Source organism: Falco punctatus, assembly GCF_963210335.1.
Source record: "Falco punctatus genome assembly, chromosome: 2".
Lineage (NCBI taxonomy): Eukaryota > Metazoa > Chordata > Aves > Falconiformes > Falconidae > Falco > Falco punctatus.
The window spans coordinates 10,226,470-10,246,470 of NC_137581.1; the positions used below are offsets into that span (position 1 = coordinate 10,226,470).

Consider the following 20,001-nt stretch of genomic DNA (forward strand, 5'->3'; position numbering starts at 1 on the left):
TTCTTTTGCAAGTAGAGCCATCTGTGTGGACTATGTAACGCGCAGCCATGTCTGACATCTTCTGCAGAAGTCTCATCCTGCACTTCTGCAGCCTACAGTGCCTCACAAAGGTCTCAACCCTGGAATTACCTTTGTCAACAACAAGTGCACAAGTATTTGCTGAACTACTTTCTTGAATCAGCACCTGATAATATTACTACTCAGGAAAGGCGAATTAGTTCAACAAAGTTCAAAACCACATATCTAGCTTGCATCAGTGGAGCACCATTAATGTCTGAAGATACGGAATTAAAATATCCTTCAGTGTTTACTGAATTGAGATGATGCATTTACGTAATCAGTCTCTGAATTCACAAGAGACTGCTATAAAACATCAAGGGGGATTTTATACGCTTCAATTGGAGAATCTAAGCCTTAAAAAGGCTACAATGTTGGGCTAGATCCTCCAAGGTACCGGTCACTCAAATGGACTATGTGTGTTCAATAATGTTGGTGCAGAATGTGAACCCACTGGAGGACCAAACCTTTGGAAACCCCAGCAGCTACTCTGAGCCAATACTGCATTGCTGTTTCGAATTATAACTGACATGAAAAAGAATGTATCTGACAACCAGAAGCAGAGCTTTAAAAAGGCAACATTCTACTTAAGTAGCACAATTCTGTTTTGATTTGTTTCGTCGATGGGGTTTTTGGGGCTGTTCTTTTGCAGTTTGTTGTTGCAATTAATTGGTGAAAATAATTAAGATAAAAATATCATCTAATTTTACTTCCAGTGGACTTAATTTATGCATTGGACAGAACTTCCCATATGCTTAGTTTACTGCCTCCCTGTACAAAGAGGAAAAAAAGAACTATTTAAATTTGTAAAGGTCTAGATTTTTAACTGAGCACATTCTTCACACAGTATTTTTCTCTGAGGGCAATTTAATCAGGTTTTATAATTTCTGAATACAAAATTCACTGTGCTAATTTACCTGCAAGCTAGTAAAAATAAAAATAAAAAAAATAGGGCAAGAAAACTGGTATTTTTAACACTAATTTAAATAATTCTTGCCTTGTATTGCATTTACTTTTCATTCCCTCTAATCAGTACGAGAATATGATTACTCAAATGGCATTTTTCAGTATAATGAACAGATCATGCCTTACCTGATGGCATACGTAGAAGCTGTACACATCAGGAATAACACTAACACCATAATGACTCCAGTCAGACCTGGAACTAAAATGGACATAAGGTAATTGACATTTGAACTGCGAAGAGGTGTACGTCTCCTACGACCTTTTAAGAAAGTGGATGCTGCTAGACATACAAATCATGACTCAGTCAAACTCTTGCATGTTTTTACCTCTTGAGGACAACTCATGTTTTAAATTAGATAAGAAAGAAAAGCTGTTGTGTAACTTCCCACCTTCCCAGAGAAAACCACCCTTTTCCTTGCATTTCACCATGCATCACTGATTTCCTATCAGTCTTTGCTCCTGTAATCTTTTGCACATGACATTTGTCTCTAAGCAGGTCACCAAGAAAAAATCCTGTCTATTTGTTTATTTGTAAGACTGACTGTTTATTTGTAAGACTGACTGTACAAGTTTCTATATCTCTCTTTTTTTCCAAACCTTAAACTCTCTTGAACACAACAATTAAAAACCTGGTCAGAGGCAGAATTTCAAGCAAATCAATTTCTATGCAAGCTGTCACTACAATTGTTTGCCAACCCATTTCATCCTGGAATGAGAAAGTGCCTGAAATTACTCTCCATAGCATTGTATCATGCTTGAAGTTGCCCACAAAGCAAGGTCTGTGACAGGGATCTACAGCCAGCATTTGAGAAGGAAAGGTTAACAATATTAAAGATGGACTCATCCTCTCAAAAGCAGACTTGTACCAAAACTAGTCTATCCTCAGCTTTTTTTAAGTCAAAGGAGAGTTACAAGTATTTCTACAGCATGATTCATCTCACCCTGAAGTAGAATCCTGCCCATAAAGCACAGTAAACCATCAGCCTAAAGATAAATCAGAAAAATCCCAAAGCTACCACTTCTTCTGAGCACCTTATCTTCAAAACTGGAATCCCAGGAACTAAGAAATGTGAATTAAGAATTCAGAAACTAAAAGCCATAAAGCATTACGTCAAAAAGAATGACAGTTTTTAAGCATAGTCTCTGGCCACCCTAAAAGCGAAGTGTTTGGGTTCAAACAAAGTCAGGGCAATCACCAAGCACAAAGCTAAGTAAGTGCTGGTTTAGAGTCAGAAAATAAACATCTCAACCAGCTTTCATGGATGTAAATGGCAAAACCACGGATTTTTATAGTTCAGGATCCTTTACAGGATCATATCCTAATGGTAAAGAACAAGCCAATTTTTTAAATAATTAATTGGGATTTTAGACTCTTCAGCAACAAAGAGACAATTTCAAATCTTAACTTTTTATAAACTTCTCAATATCCTCTTGTTGAAAAGTCTGATACATCCCAAATCACCCCTCAGTTTTACAAACTGTAGGAAAAATCCTGGTCCCACAATCAATGGAAGTTTTGTCATGGACTGCATAAGAAATATAATTTCACCCTTTCATGGACAGGTTACAATTAAAAACAGCTGCAATAAAACCCGTGCATATTATTTCTGTTGCCTGCTTCTTCTCTTCTTCTTTCTTAATCTTATTTGATATGCAGTGTGCAATCAGTCTCCCCTCTGATTATATATCAAATACTTCCAATCCAATTGCATTACAGAACTTGATCCAGCTTCCCACACTGTCAGTCAAGCCACAGGTCACCTTTTACATCCAGTTCTTCAATTCTCTTCTCCATCAAACTGCAAACGTGAAATCACTCACAACCTGGCCCCAATTCATCAGTGCATTTTTAGCGTTCCCTCTCCTCCCTGTCCGTATCTCTCTTTACCTCTACCACCTTGAATACTTGTTCCTCCCCCTGTCAGCCTCACACCCTTATACAAGGAGGTTCTTTCCTGGACTGATGTGAAAAGGCGCTATAAATCCTTCAAACTCCTTATTCCTTCTTTTCATTGTGTTAAAAAAAATCGGCCAATAAACCTAGTTCTGGACTAGTTTAGGAAAAGACCATTTTTTGCCTATTTGCACCACTCCCAGTGCAGCAAAATCTTGGTCCCTGCCTGGGCACTTCTTCAGCACAAATAATAAATGTTAGTTACCAGTTGTTAGGATTGGGGGTGATCTGAGTATTTTTAAATGTAAGATGACTGAGAAGCACTGCTTTTTGCAGCATTGTGCTCAAACTTTCAAAAATGCAGGATTTCCACGGCTGTCGGAGGGTAAAAGGAGTTCCACCTTGCAGGTCCTCTGCGCAGCTAGAGATCTCAAGGTGTCCCCAGAAGCCAGGACAATACTTGATGGGGCCTCTGCACTGGTTCTCTACCCCAAGTCCTTCTCCTTTATCCAAGATATAAAATATAATTCTTAGCTGTTTGTTCTGATTATCCCTCCACACCTTCAACTCCCTCCTCTGTCAGTTACCCTCTTTCAAGCCTCCACCACTGAACCTATTTCCAGTTAGCAGTTAACTTACGTGTCTATTTCTGTGATTTCACTTTCCCACTTCCTCTACTCTCAATTGATCTAAATGTTCCCTAGGGCTTCTGGAAAGCACTTCATGGGTTGCTAATTCTAACGAACGTATCAGGATTGACAGATCTAGAACCCCACTCATTGCTGTCCTTTGGATAGTTCCCTTTGGACCTTGCCCTAAGTGCTACCAAGTTGGGATTTTTGTGTTTAATCTAAATAAAGGTGAAAGACAGTTGACATCAGGAAGGACCTTTACCTGCTTGTGAAAGCATTTGCACCTCGGGATTGTGCCTACCTCTCCATACCCAAACATTGCTCCCTTCTAAATTCCTGCACCAAAAATGTCTTTGCTTATGTATTTTTTATGAGTGCTGAAGCCTGATTCCTGTGTAACAGTTTAGATTGCTCTTATGTCAAACCAACCCTTAAATAAACCAGCTGAAGCCAGGAGACCGCTTTTTTGTTCTCTTTCTTTTTTTAGAAATTGGATCATTTAGGAATTTGGGTTTAATATTATGCAGAATCTCTGTTTGAAACTAATGATTTTCCACTGACTCATCTGTACAACAACTTTGAAGATGCTGTTCATCCTACTACAGGGCTTACATAACTCCTCCATCCTGACTACTGGATAAGCAATCCCAGGTTACATTAACACAAACAACACATCTCAACCTAGCTGACATACAACACACGGAGCATGCAAACACAGGATCAAAATGTTTTGTCTCCAGAACGATGATGAGAAGCAGCAAACTTTCTCACTCTTTCACAACCTACTTACCAGTAGCAAAAAGCAGCTTCCTCGGGTCCTGAACAACAGGCAAAAACAAAAAAACAAACAAACAAAAAAAACATAACATGATTTTATATCTATATGAATAATGTAATAGTAATAAGTAGCTCATAAAGCTCACACACTTGAAGGCATAAGCAATCCCTAAATCTGGATGCAGGGATGGATTTGGTAGCTGGTAACAGTTTACACTGACTGCAATTCAACATGAACAAAACCTTTAGAATTTGCATTCCCCCCGGGAAGACAATTCTGATCTGTTATGAAAAACTAGGATCCAGATAATTTTACAGATGATTATTTTTTTGAAAGCTTAATTTTACTCAGTTACCTCATACCTTTGGGAGGTCAGAAGGCAGCAGAAGAAAGAGAGATTTTTAATTTAAATGAAAGACAAGCAGTGAGCATTTTCTGCCAGTTAGATCACCCAGTGGACTCTAGTGAAGCAGGACTGGACACAAAGGAGCTGCCAATATAAAAACAGATGTTCCTGTGTCCTTCACCACACATGAAAGGAAGAGGGGATATGTCAGCCTCACAGGAAACTGCTTCCCACCTCCCGAGCCCTACACCTTGTGACACGTCTTCACTGGGGATAATTTAAAAAAAAAAACAACTTGCAGTAAATGCAGTGAGGGGAGGTGAGCAATTTTCATACAGGTCAGGCAAAATGAAGTGTCCCTCTCCTTGACCTTGTCTGCATCCAGATGTGTGATACCCACATACAGAAGATGACAGTAGCATCCAGACTGCCCACCACAATTAAAAAAAAAAGGTTTAAGTGGAATTGAAGCACAAAGTTTCAAGAGCTACCTAAAATCTGGGAAATTTTGATCCTAGAGTTAGTAAAAACTTGTTATTATTGCCATTTGCTATTGCAAAATTCCTAAGGCTGCTTACTACAGGCTGCCACGCACACCCTGGCACATTCTTGCCTGAGGCAAGCTCCTGCTAATGTTCCTGAGGAGGTTAAGTCTATCAGACCACTCCTAACACATGCAGACACTAGAGTTCAGCCCAGACCATCAGCACAATAGCTGGTGTTGGCATGTTTGTCTGCCATAGATAGCTTGGTGATTAGATCATTCACCCAGGGAGTGGAAGACCTTGGTTGTTGGTCCTTATGCGCCTGGGCTGAGTCAAGCTTTCCTTTTTCCAGGAAAGGATGCAGATGGGATAGGGTCATTCTAAATCTTTCCTAATGAAGCTGGTAGAAAAGAAATGCAGACTTGAGACTAGAATGAATATAAACAAGAGAGAACTTGATTGTAGCCCAAAGAAGAAGTCCCGGACTCTGGTCTTACTCCTGAAATCTGCAAATATCTCTCCAGCGCCAAATGCACAAGGAAGCACCTGGAGAGGGGTCCATGACTCTGATGTGCCTGCAAGATATCTGCGTCACGGTCAGAGGAGTCATGGAAATGAAGTATTTCATAAGTAAAATTCAGCTTCCAGTGCAGTTCATGCAGATAACTAATTCCACTCTTAGCATATATATACTGCAGTTTCTACTGCAGTTTAAAAATGCAAAATCAATCTCAAATCTCACTGTCCCCAAATCCCCAGTATACATCACATAGCACTATATTCTAAATAGTGAAAATGCAAAATGTATTTTCCCAAACGGCAGCAGAAGTGTCTGAACCAGGCCCATCCAAGGAACAGAGAGACGCAGAAGAGAAGCAGGAGAACAAGGTGCAAGGTGAAAGGACAACCGTATTCTCCACCTCATAATCCAACAGGACTGAATCCTGCTGGCTTGAACAGAAAGTGCTTAATACATGCTTTGTCCAGAAAAAGAAGTAAAATCCACAGCAATCCACATGATGGTGAGTTTTCAGTGCACAAAACAGCTGCACCGTATAGATTGTACAATGGATCATACAACTGAACTGAATATACAAATAATCATATATTTAAATTATATCCTCAAAAGTAAAATATGAAAGGACAGCTGGCTCACCTCACCGCGATAGTTTGCTGCATTTAGTGCCAGAAACTCTTCACTGTAGTTCTCAGAGAAATTAAGAGCATTCACCAGATGAGCAGCAACATGTAAGACTAAAAAAAAGAGAGTAAAGCTGAGATCCGTAAACAAGAGGTAGACGTCATCCTGAAGTAAAGAAAACTGGCTACCCAGATGCCAAGCTGTAATCACATCACCTGTATGAGATGCATCAGGGACTAAGGAATTCTTTTTCTGAAGTAAATCAGGTTATAGATATTCATGGCAGAACGTTGTATGCATTTTAGTATTTATTAACACTACAGCAATCATTTCCATACTGCAATGCTTCAGCTGGGAGACAACATTCCAAGGTGTCCATTCAAGAATATTTCTTCTTCACCAAATTGGTGATTGCTATTTGTCTCTACTGCTCCCTGTTCTGCAAGTAAGCCTGTAGCACCCTGCTTCTTTGCTCAAATTGCTCAGGCACAGTAAGGGATCACTTGTAATGTCAGATTTTGAACTTATCTCATATACCTGTCCTTTTAGACAGTGGAATTTTAAGGAAAGGTTTGGCATTAGAATGTAAGCGCATGTGTTTAAAGGAAGAATAAACAAAACCCCACACACATCTGAGAAAGTATTCACGATTTAAGATGCAGAAGCACAGAGCAAGACTACCTCCAAATGTACTGTACAAGAAAAACCACAAACTACTGCTTCAATATGTTTCCAAAACAAGCTACTGCTCAGCAGAGCGAGGTCTCACCTGAAAAGACGCATATTGTAAACCCGCACGTCACATGGAAAGTTTTACTTTTATCTAGCAGCCTTCTGGTTTTCCTGCTGGCAACCTATTAAGAGAATAATTTAAGCAATTGCTCTTCCAAAACAAAGCAAATGAAAAAAATATAACAGCAACTGAGCTGATGTAATAGCAGCTCTAGCTTTTACTAGGTTTAACACCCTTGCAAGCGAAGTACCTAAATTTAAAAACTACAGGATTATGTCAATGAACAAGTTTTGTGGTCTTAATGAAGAAATTACAGTTGGGTCTGTATTACATGGATGTCAAGAGCACATAAAGTAATGTCCCTCCTGGCCTTAAAACTTAGGAGTTCCAGCACTAATAGTTGTAGGTATCACTGGCTCTTTAGTGAGCAGGATCAGAGGGAAAGATGTATTTGCATACATATATGTGTACATCTATTTCCATACACTTGCATACACACATGCATCAAATCTCATAGGTACTGTCACATGATGAACAGAACTCACAGGTTCGATCTGCAACCATCTAGAACACACAGATGTTCCTCAAAGCTTTACTTATATTTCTGTATAAGCAACAGGCAAATCACAAACAAGCTAAACTATTTACTGACTACTGGTACAGAAAAGAAACCCTCCTAGCTTTGCCAGAATGTTTTTTCTCCCACGATAACGAATGTATCCCATTGGGTATTTTTATTTAAAGTCCTGCCACCTCTAGCAGGACATTTTTGGTCATGCAGAGACAAAGTTCTTTTTGCTCTATTGGATTCTACCAGGAAGCAGTAGAGAGGACACAGACATCTTTTATATTAGAGTTGGGAAGGAAGGAGGAGACTTCATCTGGTTACAGTCCCACCGCAACGTCCTGTCCTTCAAAAATGCGTTGAAGAAACCTTCCTCACAACAGGTCCAAGGAAACCAATTCCAACCAAGGCATTGCCTTCAAAGGAGTCATGAATCTAGGCTGAACGCCCGATACTTGCACCATGCAGGCACATACTGTATAATGAACAGGGGTATAACAGGGTTTTTCCTGTTATTTTTAGACTAAACAGAGACTAGGGCCCTCTCCTTCTCAACTGCTGTGTTTTGACAACAGTTCTTACCTTCTGAGATCCTCGCAGGAAGGCCAGGAGAACACGGCACATTGGTAGAAGGACCAGGCAGCAGTTGAAATTGAGGACAGATGCTGAAGCTCTGCTAACACACAATCCTAGCTGAACAAATATAGCAAGAGTTAGATTACAGGGAGAAAAGACACTCTAATGATTCAGGTGTCAGTATTCAACCTCCTTTTCTTTGCTGTCAAACTAAGCAGTTCCCATGCTCTCTTAACATCAGGCCTTCATGATGTTTTACATGTACTGGAAAAACCACTGTACACACAGCTTGCTAGCCTGTTCTCCAAGGGAAACAGCTCTCACCGTTGCATCAAAAATTATTCAATATTAAATCTGTCAGCAATAATGCCAGCAAATGACACCCTTCTACCGAAAGAACCAACATCCTCATTAGTGATCAAAGCCACAGAGAACAAAGTATCAGAGACAACAGTAAGTGTCCACCACGAAACTACGCAAAAGCTTCAACAGACATAATTAAATAAGAAAGAGGGATAAATACTGTAAAGACACTGGACAGCCACTCAGGTAAAGTGTAATGATTTTCTAGTAAACAAGCCAGGAAAGAATGTTAAAAAAATTATACTGATTCAATCACATTGAAATGATAATATTGTTTCAAGGGCTTTTACAGAACTGCACGGAACTCCTCACCCATTCACACTATGCAGTGCCATATTTTGACCTAAAGAAAAGTAGCTTTTCTTCAGTTAAATACTCAGTAGCTGAGAACTATAACGAAATCTAATTTCATTAACGCTTTTACTGGTATATTTGGAACTTACATAATTAGAACAAAAACACTTGTCAAATAAATGAACAAAGCACACATTAATGTCATAACCCTGTATTTTCAAATCTTATTATATTCTCTCATTCATTTATGATTTTTTTAAAAGTTAGCAAAATGCCATTGTTCTCCTAGTTATTAGGCTGAATTACCATTTTACTAGCTTACATAAAGGAGGCTTTTAGACTGTCAACAGATTTCTAGAAGGATATTTCTTACAATGTTCTCTAAAGCCCAAGTTTTTAAACTCCTGAAAAAAATAATAAAAAAAATTATAATACTATAAGATAACTCAAATACTGCAGAGCTATATGAATTATTTGAACAGGTACAAATTATCTAATATAAATTACTGAAGATTTATTACTTTTTCAAAATGATACTTTAGGTCAAAACCAGAATATTTGTTATTTCTCAGTCAAAAAAAACCTTCAACAGTGCAACACATATTCATAGCTTATCAAGAAAGCTATGGAGAGAAACAAAGGGTTTATTTATTTATTTATTTGGAAACATTTTTTTTACCAAAATTATTAGAAAGGCCTTGTAGTTTCACGAAAGCCTTGTAGTTTCACAATCTCTAACTGTTATTAGTTGTTTTTACAGACGTATCTACATGTCGCAGAAATGGATGAATATATAAACTAGTAAAAATAAAGTAAACAAAATAATTGAACTTCAGCATGTCTAGCAAGATCACAAGCACAACAGCGTGACACGAGCTTCTAAGTACTATAAAACATCAAAACTGCCAGCTCTCACAGTAACACCCACCTTCTCTGCAGTACATCTGGGCTCAAAACCAGAAGGCAAACAGAAGGTAAAGATGTTCAATATACCTGAAGCATCAAGCCCTCCCCCTAAACCCCGTTCCTCTTCTGCCTGCTTTACATTACCTACTTAGACCTGAGTGCCAGGGGCCTCCTCACCAGACATCACCTTCTCTCAGAAGCTGCCCGGGCAATTACCTGACAAAATGCACTCTGACTTGTCCCCTGCCATGTAAATGTGGGATTCCTGGCAAACATCCTGCCAGCAGACCTCACAAAAGGGAGGGGCACTTACAACACAGGCATCTCTAACCTACCGAATTACAGAAAACAAGAGTGGAATGAACCACATCACTTAGTTCTTTCCCACCCTCCAGACCTCCTCCACTACTTCTTCTAAGGCACTGCTAGTTCTTTTTTTCCTTACATAAAACCTCCCTTGCTTCCGTTTCAGCTGTTACCCCACACTCTGTTCACAAGCACTATAAGAGATTATTCTTGCTACTTCTCCCTCACAAGTCATGTTCTTCCGACATTAGATCGTGCTCTCCTCCTCACTCCAGACTCTCACAACTGGTCCAGAGCCCAAGTGCGAAGACTACAACTGAGCACCAGCTACAATGGACGCAACCTCAGCAACTCAGCTGTGATCTTACTGAAAGCTGATGTCACTTTCCACTTCAAAGTATTATTAAAAAACACGTATGTCAACAACCAAAATAGGTACTTCTCTATCTATCCTTGTCCACAGTAGCTTAAAGTTACTTCAGAACATCATAAATATTGTTGGGCTATCGGATAAAATGGCAATACCCTTAGATTAATGGATTTAATGGCAAGTAAAATGTCTCTGTAATGTGCCATTTGAATATACAAGACCGTCTCTATTTTCAGTAATTATTATTCCTCTAAAGGGAAGCTAAAAATTAGCTATACACCTCATAAAAGCAATAACTTCAAAAACATAATCATTAAACACATCTAAACATTTTTATTACAGCTTGCTGATTTGCTACAGTATTTCATTGATTAAATGAGCATGACTTGAAAAACCCAAGAATTATCTACAATTAATGTTACACAAAACCCACAAGTAAATTGAATCAGTTTTGTAGCTCTTGACTAACACCCAACAGCTGAAAGAAATTCCAATACAATTAATAAGCAATCCAAAAACATGATGCATCATTACTTCCTCAAGAATTTATGTTGTCTTTGAGTTTAAACATAAACCAGGCATGATATCAGTTACCCAAGAATTCCTTTATCAGGAACAACTATTCTTCCTACAAAACTTGAATAAAGCAGTCTAGTTTCGAAGAGTCTAGAACAGAATTAATTCTACACTGTATGGTATTAAATAAATGAAATAATTTGTGGTAAGAAATAAGTAAAATGCCAAGCAATTCAACTGGTACAAAAAATACAAAACAGTGATAATCAGCAGAAGCAGCTACCCTACTAACCTTTCATTGTGTTTTTCCATGCCACTATTTAACAAATAGTAAATATTCATTCATAATGCAATTGCTACTGAAGAATGCCCTTACATTAATTCTAATTCCGTTTTATCAGCATCTGCACAAAGGGAAAAAAAAATAACCAGAGAGAGAAAGAGCAGGAAACAACTTCTTCAAATATGGAGTGCACTTCGAGGAAAATGCAATTGAAATATTTCCACCAATGATTCATTTAAGATTTTATACTGAAGAAATCAATTTGGGCAATGTTTGCTGCAAGAAGTCCATGACCAGTTTGAAAACAATGGTAACGCAATACATTTAGCAATGCTTAGAATCATAATTCATGCATGACCCAGAAGAATAACAGAGTACTAAGTTCACTCTTAACATATATGCAAAGGCTAAAAATATCCCCATGAAACTAATCCTTTCCAAATGGTTTTCAAGTGGTCTCTTTCTTGACTTCCTCACATTGCCTGGGTGGCATAGTAACAAATGAACACAGTGCATTGTTGGATTTTTAAACAATAGTACAATAAAAGATGACTTTTGCTCCAAGGCAACTCACTGGTTCTAGAAGGGAATATATATTCTTATTAAGTAGCTAAGAAATGAGAGAAATATAGTCCTCTTTTCTTCATAAGATTATTATTGTTTTCAGGGAAAAAAAAAAAAACAAAACATAATGTGTTATTTCATGTTAGTAGCATGTGAAACTTCTGTAGAATCAGAGAGGAAAAAACACCCCCAAAATCTCTGCTGGACACTCTCTTCTATCCACTTCTGCTGCTATCAAATCTGAGCACCTGCCAACCCCCTTCTATGCTCTGCCTACCCAGTACCACACACGCTGTTACCACATTTCATGGAGGGGCAAAGAGGCATAGAAAAACTAAAGGATTAATCAAATTCACAGAGGAAACCTGTGGCAGGGATAGTAGGGAACCGGTCTCATTACAAACTTGGATCCTAAAAAGTAGTGTAGATTTTCCCTCCAGACAAGTACAAAGCAACCAACATATTTTCCTTCTCCAAAGCAGCAGGAAAGGGTTCCAGAGCTATAGCGGGAAGGTAAGTTCTCCAGCTATCCCTGTCAGATGCACAGTTCCACAGAAATCAGGATGGACTCCTGGTGCTCATACAACGTGCAAAGTAGGACAGAGGAGCAAAAAGTCAGTTCTCATTAGATGTTTTGTGTGTTGCTGGCAGCAAAGCAGGGGAAATTAGCTTCTCTGTAGTTAGGTAAATTACTTCAGTATTACGTTGAGGGCTCGTAACTTACTGTGTACTACAAAATTCACCACAGTTCATCAGTTATAAATACAGAGATGAACGTTACCTGCAACTGCTGTGCACAGAAATCTAATATTCTACATATGGCTCCAAAACATACGGGACAGCAGAATGCAGGAACGCTTCAATAAATACTGTTCTACCTCATCTTTTAAGCACACCCTGTAGGAAAAAAACTGGAATACCATAAATACTTGCACACCTAAGTGATGTGAACCTGTTTCTCAAAACCTCCCCACCTACAAGCAAGAATCCTAAGCAGGTCATGGCGCAGTAGAGACACCACACTTGATGCTCTCTCTGGAGGCCTTTCCTTAAACTTCTTCAATCTTCCATGGTTCAGGGCAACTTGAAAGGTTGTGGGAAGACTCATAAGCCACATGCTGCTCTGTAGACACAGGTCACAGACCACCTCCTCAGATCAGTACTGGAGCAGCTTAACATATTTTTGTAGTGGGACAAACCGTGCCGCACAGTGTGCATCCTTTTGACCTGACTTCCTTTTCTTCATAGAGTACTCATTGTTTTGAGCAACAGAGCACAGATAATCTAAGATGAAGGCCAGATCTCAATTGTACAGATTAGTAATTATGCCCCCTAGGCCTGCCAAATCTTTCTGGGAATATATATCTTTAAAAAAAAAAAAAAAAAACAAAAAAAAAAAAACCAAACCCTGAAGGAGCTGAAAGGAAGGAAAATGCAAGGGTAGCATTGACACATGTGAAAACTTCTACAAAAGTTTGACTTGATTTTCTTCCTGAAGATGGAAGGTTTCAAGGCAGGACTCTGTAAATCCCAACCTCATGTACTGCAACCCTTTAAAAATTAAGACTCAATGGTGTGACATTTATGAATCATGTTTGACAAAATATATTAAGCATTATGAAAAAAACACGACAAACCCCAGCAATTCTCTACAAGAGGATTTATCAGCAGCCCAATTCTCTATGCTAATTCAACATCAGTCTTCTGCTTCAATATATGAATCACAAGTTGGGTATGATATTACAGAAAGGGAGAAACAACAAGTTTTAGCTCTTTCATGAGGTGCTGGGTATCTTCCCTGCACTACTGAGAATCAATATTCTCACTGGTGACTTGAAACTCACCAAAGAGGCATTCCTTGAAGGTTTTCCCTCTCTTTCTGTCCACATAGTCATGTCATGTTCTCATTTTATACACAGTACCTTTGTGTTAGGTGTACTTTCCTTTTGCTTAAATCAATCGCTCAGTCTGAAGAACGCAACGATCTTAACCTGGAATTCAATATTAGCTTCCAACTTCTTGATAATCTCCAAAGCATATTCACTTAAAAGGTTTCAGACCAAATGTTCTTCTTTATTAATCTACTAACAGTTAATTTAATCTGTTAGAATCCTGACCCCAGGAAATACAATTTTAAAAAATACTTTTGTCAGTGTTTCTGAGATACAGGTTTCATTTTGTACCACACAGAATGATACTTGCACAGACTGGAAGGAAACTGAAGTTATCTTCCAGATTTGAGTGTTCCAGAGCATCCTTCTGTAACAACATCACAAAGTGTCAGTATTTTATATATTAACAAGCAACAAGAGCTTGAATGGTTAATCCTGCAAGATGCAGCATGACCTAACCTTCACAAACTTGGTCATGAACCAAGGGATTAAGGGTACCCAAGTCCCCCCAAGAGATTCACAGCACAGTGCAACTCATGGCCAGATCAGGAAGTTGTTTATTGTCACATCTGAGTCACAGTTACACAGAAGTGATGCAATGTCTGCTATTAAGGGCTTCCTTTATGCTGAATTATTTCCCCTTATCACAACGCAGTAGGCAATATGGTCTGTAAAACCAGTCTTCTGCAGTGTAATGCAGCTATTTTTATTTTAAGACCTGCCATTGTTGGACTACCATGGGAAGCATGCAATAATACATAATATAATTAATAACATGCCGAAGAAACATTTTGGCTGCAATTCAGTTCTGCTCTACACAGAGTATTATGCCGTGATCATCTTTAGAACAAGGAGCAATGACAACAAGATGACACTTTTTAACACAAGCCTACATGATACGGTAGTAAAAATTTCAGTTAATCTTTTCAGATGTACCTCTACTAATTGAGCCTCCAGTACGGACAGTTTCACAAGAACTTCTCAGAGGTGGAAGTTCTCCCATAATTAGTGATAACGTAGATGTCCTCCACAGGATTACAGCCATTTGAGCTAGAAAGAAAGGGAGAGAGACAGATGGAGAGAGGGGGAGAGGAAGCGAGGGAGAGAGGGAGGGAAGGAGGGAGGAAGGAAGGAAGGAAGCAAGGAAGCAAGGAAGGAAGGAAGGAAGAGAAAGAAAAAGACAGAGAGAAAAAAAAAGGAAGGAAGAGAGAGACACAGAGAGAGAGAAAGAAAGTGAAAAAGACAGAAAGAGAAAGGAAAAGAAAGAGAGAAAGAAAGAAAAAGAGCAAGAAAGAAAGAAAAAGAAAAAGAGAAAGAAAGAAAGAACAAACAAGAAAGAAAGAGAAAGGAACAAAACAGAAGAGCTATATGGTGCAAAGCCTTAGATCTTCATTGGCTTATAACTGACAACAAACTCAGTGATGCTGAACTGTAGGTTGTCCAGGAAGGCCAAAAGGTTGAAGGAAAAACAGTTTTGGCACATCAAAAACCTAGAATGAGGTAAAGCGAATGCAAGGAGAGATTTACTTGCAAATTCAAGGGGACTATCAAGGTAAGGTCTTGTGGATTAACACCCTCAGTCTTCATTAGGGGATCTTGCACATAGGTATAGATATGTATAGCTTCCATAGCAACATAAATCTATTATTAGACATTTTTGCTACATGTAACACTCTAAAGAGCAGATCCCAAATTGCCCGGTTACAAGACAATTAAATAGCAAAACCACGCTGAATTAAGGAAAATAAAGGGTCAAGATACACAACTCCCTCCAATGCTTATTTGTGTGGGAAGCAGACGGCAGTGCGGTTGTCTAAGGATCAATGAAAGCAAAATTTGGCCTCAATTAGTAAAATCTCTATCATTACTAGCCAGAAGAGATATGCAACTTACTGGAACATCTGGAACATATTCCAAGTAGTGAATAAAGATGACATAATACTGATGCACAGTACCGCACCGTAAGCAGCAACTCTATAGATAAGTGAGGCAGCACTTCTTTTCAGTCCCGTTTCCAGTTATTCAATCTTTTCCCAAAGAGATCCTTCTGAGAATGCATTTTCTTCATTTTGGTCTGAAACCCAGTTTATCTCTTGCATTAGCATCCATGTGACTGCATTAATTTGAGCAGGGACTAGAGAAGGAATAGGGAAAGAGAGACCTTTTATGCTGTGACAAAATGAGCCCGGTGCTCTTTCTGTTCATGGGGAACTCAAGCAACAAGAAACAGGTATTTCATTTAACGCTTTTAAAAGCAAGATTTGAGTTCTATAATAAGGCCGGTACTGAATTTCGGACTGAATTTCTCAGTAAGACACAAGCAAGTTTGTTGAAAAAAATACACCCAAGCTAATCTGGAGGGAGAAATCTTGAAGTCTACAAAGAAATTAATCACCTGTACAATTTCTCTGACCGAGCAGACACAAATCCTCCAACAATGAATATTTTGGAGTCACATCACCTGATTTATGAATCTTCCTTTCTGTTAATTCATGCCTACTACATCTTGTAGTATCTGTCATGAACATAAAGATGAGAAGATTCCTTTTATAAGAAATTCATGCCTGTTCAGTGTTTCCAAGGCTTATCTTCTTCTTGCAATGCAATGCCACAATTTAACATTCATTAAATGTTATTTTGAGACTTGATGATCTTAAAGGTCTTTTCCAAATTAAATGATTCTATGATTCTAAATTATGAAAAACTAAGATTTTTTATCTGAATTATGTCGCTGAACCAGTGGCAATGAATGCATTCATGCAGTAAGAGTATGATTGTAGTGTTACAAGCAATTAAGTATCTAAACGGATGGTTCATCAAAGCAAAAGTACTGGGAAGTGGTTTACATCCACCAGGTTCTGGTTGACCTTACACCACAAGAATCGTATAATCACAGAATTATTCTGGTTGGAATGGACCTTGGGATGTCTCTGTTCCAACCTCCTGCTCTAAACAGGTTCAACACCAAACTCAGACTAAGTTTGCTCAGGGTTTTGCTCAATTACTTTTTGAAAATCTCCAGGAATGGAGATTCCACAGTGAAGAGTTTGTAGTCTCATCAACAAGACTCAAACTGAGCAAAGCAGTGACATTTGACACAACATAAATTTACCCACTACATTTTATAGCATAGAATAGGCTAATTAACCTCCTCCTAGCACATCAGTACCTTTGACTTGTTTATTCTCTTTGTACTTCCAGGACACCACCATGGTCTTAGTGTCTTTTTACAGTTACAGCATTAAGGATCAGAAAGATTGTCATGGAAAGACTGAGCGGCAGTTGGGAACCTAAATAAATTTTAAATCCTATGCTTAGTATCTTGCTTAACATTGCAGTGGATGCAATTGGAAAAGCATAAAATTGAGCCTCCTTCTTCTCTAGAAGGCTGGAGGAAGGTGAACCACCTCAGTGACCACTGAATGAGAGACTAACCTCATTCTTTCTCCTTCTTCACATCAGAAAGAAAATACATGGCATGAGAACACGGCAATATTGAATATATGCAGGCTATTCAGCCCAAGATCTTATTTCATATCACAATCTGATTTCACACAGCAATTCTTCTTGTTCTCCATCCTGTTACTCAGTAAACAATAAAATTACCTGTGGTAAATCTTTCAGTGCTGCAAGTACAGTTCTTAAGAGAATTTTCGGCTATCATAGCATACAAAGAGAGAAAAAAAAACTCCTTAGCAGACCTCACTAATAAAAAGAGAATGTTTTTTTATTGGAAAAATGCCATTCCTTCTTGCCATTTTTTGTTAACTTGCTGGAAAAAGGAATCAATTACCATGCAAGCACCTGTAAAATTGTTAAGACTAAAAAAAATAATCAACTGTTGAATTATAAATGAAGAATTTTAATCTAAATCTCAAAATCTTCAAACATCAAGAAATGGTACACAGAGACTCTGCAAGCCACTCACCCACAAACAGAACAGCGAGGAGACTGGCTGCGCTGATGGGCCATGGACCAGTGGCTACACAAACCAGTACAGAAGAGGAGCAAAAATCCCCATGGAAGGTAACAGCAGCTCTAGCATGGATATGCTTACTTTGTTTCCTGAGGAAACTAAAATTGGGTTCAGCTTTCCCAACCCCTGCAAAATAATCTGTACATGTGTATAAATATACACATATACAAATATACTATAGAGAAGGGAGAAAGCTAACTTGGGGGTATAGGGATGATATTTAGGCAAACTGTAAAAAGTGAATTGCAAGAATGTTTTACAGTCTTTAATATTTTCAAACTTTTGAAATTAGTTTCAGAACTTTGACCAAAAGTATCCTTAAGACTTAGCTCTTCACTTGCCACCTCATTGTAGAAAGTCTTTATAAACTTCTTTGGTATTTCACAGTTGCAGACACAGCTAGGCAAACTCAAACACATGGCTTTCTGGTCCTCGTCTCCTGATCAGCACAAGGAATCTGTTGCTTGAATAATCTCACAGGTCCTAGACACACATTGTGTTATTTTGTATGTGACTTTCATTTTGAAGTGTAAGAACACCCCAGACAATGAGCTGGCAGAAGGCAGATGAGTCTTCTGAATTGAGAGGAATTTTGCTGATTGATACCAGCTGACAATCTGGCCAAACATGTTGACCAAGAACATTTGCTTTATGAACAACCCACTTGCTCTGTCAGGAACAAACAGTTTTCAAATGGATGCACTGGGCTACAAAGCCATTAGAGATTATGGTATAATTAAAAATGTTTTCATGCTTTTTCCTGACATCATCGTGAACAATTTAAGTATTTTCATTCCCTTCTTTTTGCACTACCTTTGCTAAGATTCATTCCTTGAACACATCTGAGTCAGCCATAAAAAGAAAAGAAAAAAACCCACCTGTATCAGGTCAAGTTACTTTCAACCAAGTTCACAAAAGTTTATGGAACTGGCTGGCTATGTCAATGATATCAGTCATATAAAAGAATATATCCTGGATCTACCAAAGATAAAACTCAGAGGCTCTACAACAGGTTAGGGTGTGCATCATCTGTGCTTTAACCCCATGTCAACTTCCCATTGGAATCCATTCCTGAGTAAGACACAGTGTTACAAAGCATCATGTTATTCACCTACTTTTTCCTGGGTTCTCAAATTCTGAGCAACCCTAAAGCATCCTCCAGAAAGCCGTTAAGCCTTAATCTATCCCTTTGCACAGAAATCATTTCCAACAACTGCAATGGCATAGCTCTGGGTAACTTCACAAGACAGACCAGTATCTCACTTCCCCAAATTATCTTTCTGGGTCCTTCTGGTAGTGGTGGATGCTACCCTTGCTAAATCAAAACAGCCAAATCTTCATCAAACCATTCATATTGCAAAAACTTTATTATTAGAAAACAAAACTGAAACTACATAGATTACAATGATTTACACAGAATGGAGGATCTGTGAGGGTGCCAAAGATTGAAAAGAACTAAGAATTATCAAAGGAATTCCTTCAGCAAATACGTATCACAAAAACAAGATTAGAAATAATTTGCCACCACAAGCCCATAAGCTTGGCTAACATTTTTATGACAACAAAGTTGAGCTCCAGTCATCTGTTGAGCATGTTTCTGTTCCTGTGAGCCTGCCTGCAGCTGGGAACACCGGGAGGAGGAGAGCAGAGGGGGAAGAATAGCTGTCCCACACTTGACTGGCTCTTTTTTCTTCTCAACACTGTTCACTTTCTACTCCTAAACAACTGTCAACGCTATCCCAGTAATTTCCGACTTGATCTTTCCCCACTTTGCAGAGTTAACAGGCAGTTTGTGTCATCCCTGATTAGCAAATGCGTTCTGCCCCCCTCCCATCTCCCAGCATCCCAGTTTCCAGGGCAAAAAGTACTGTCTGGGTCACTCACCCCTAACATCTGATGCAGATAATAATACTGCAGCCCTTGATTATAGAGCAGAAAGGTTTTCCAGAAGAGCCATACATTGAGGAAGAGCCAGAAAACCTAAAATGAAACAGAAACAAGAGATTGTAAGTGAAAGTTACATGTGCAAACTTTTCAGTGGTAATTTCTTTCATTCATAAAACCCACATGCCTGCAGTTTCATAAACATGTAAATGGAACGGGGAAAGAAACTCGAAGCATGGAACGTTTTAATATATTAAAAGCAACAGCCTCTATGGGAGAGATTTTCACTTTCACTGAACTTCACAAAACTTTACCTTTGTGACCCAAGAGTGCAGAGAGCTGGGCAACCCTCTGCATGGGAAACGCTACCCCAAATCTGCAGTTAGGTACCGCGGTTAAGGACTCACCAGCAACAAAGAGACAAAGACAAAGGCAGGAAGAACTTGACCTCCAAGAAGCCTCATCTTCTCCCCC

At 38.7% G+C, this 20,001-nt stretch overlaps 1 protein-coding gene across 2 annotated transcripts in view; it reads right to left on the minus strand.

Moving 5' to 3' along the window:
* The window catches only part of NOX4 (NADPH oxidase 4), a 185,842-nt gene that overhangs the window by 92,617 nt on the left and 73,224 nt on the right, over window positions 1-20,001 (minus strand). Inside the window, exons 5-10 of one of the 2 annotated variants that reach the window (XM_080375146.1) lie at window positions 19,528-19,623; window positions 8,180-8,290; window positions 7,069-7,153; window positions 6,315-6,412; window positions 4,340-4,367; window positions 1,150-1,222 (exon numbers count right to left, since the gene is read on the minus strand). In XM_080375146.1, the coding sequence (XP_080231272.1) occupies window positions 1,150-1,222; window positions 4,340-4,367; window positions 6,315-6,412; window positions 7,069-7,153; window positions 8,180-8,290; window positions 19,528-19,623 (491 nt within the window). The remainder of the gene's footprint in view (window positions 1-1,149; window positions 1,223-4,339; window positions 4,368-6,314; window positions 6,413-7,068; window positions 7,154-8,179; window positions 8,291-19,527; window positions 19,624-20,001) is intronic. The other variant, XM_080375147.1, reaches the window with a different exon arrangement.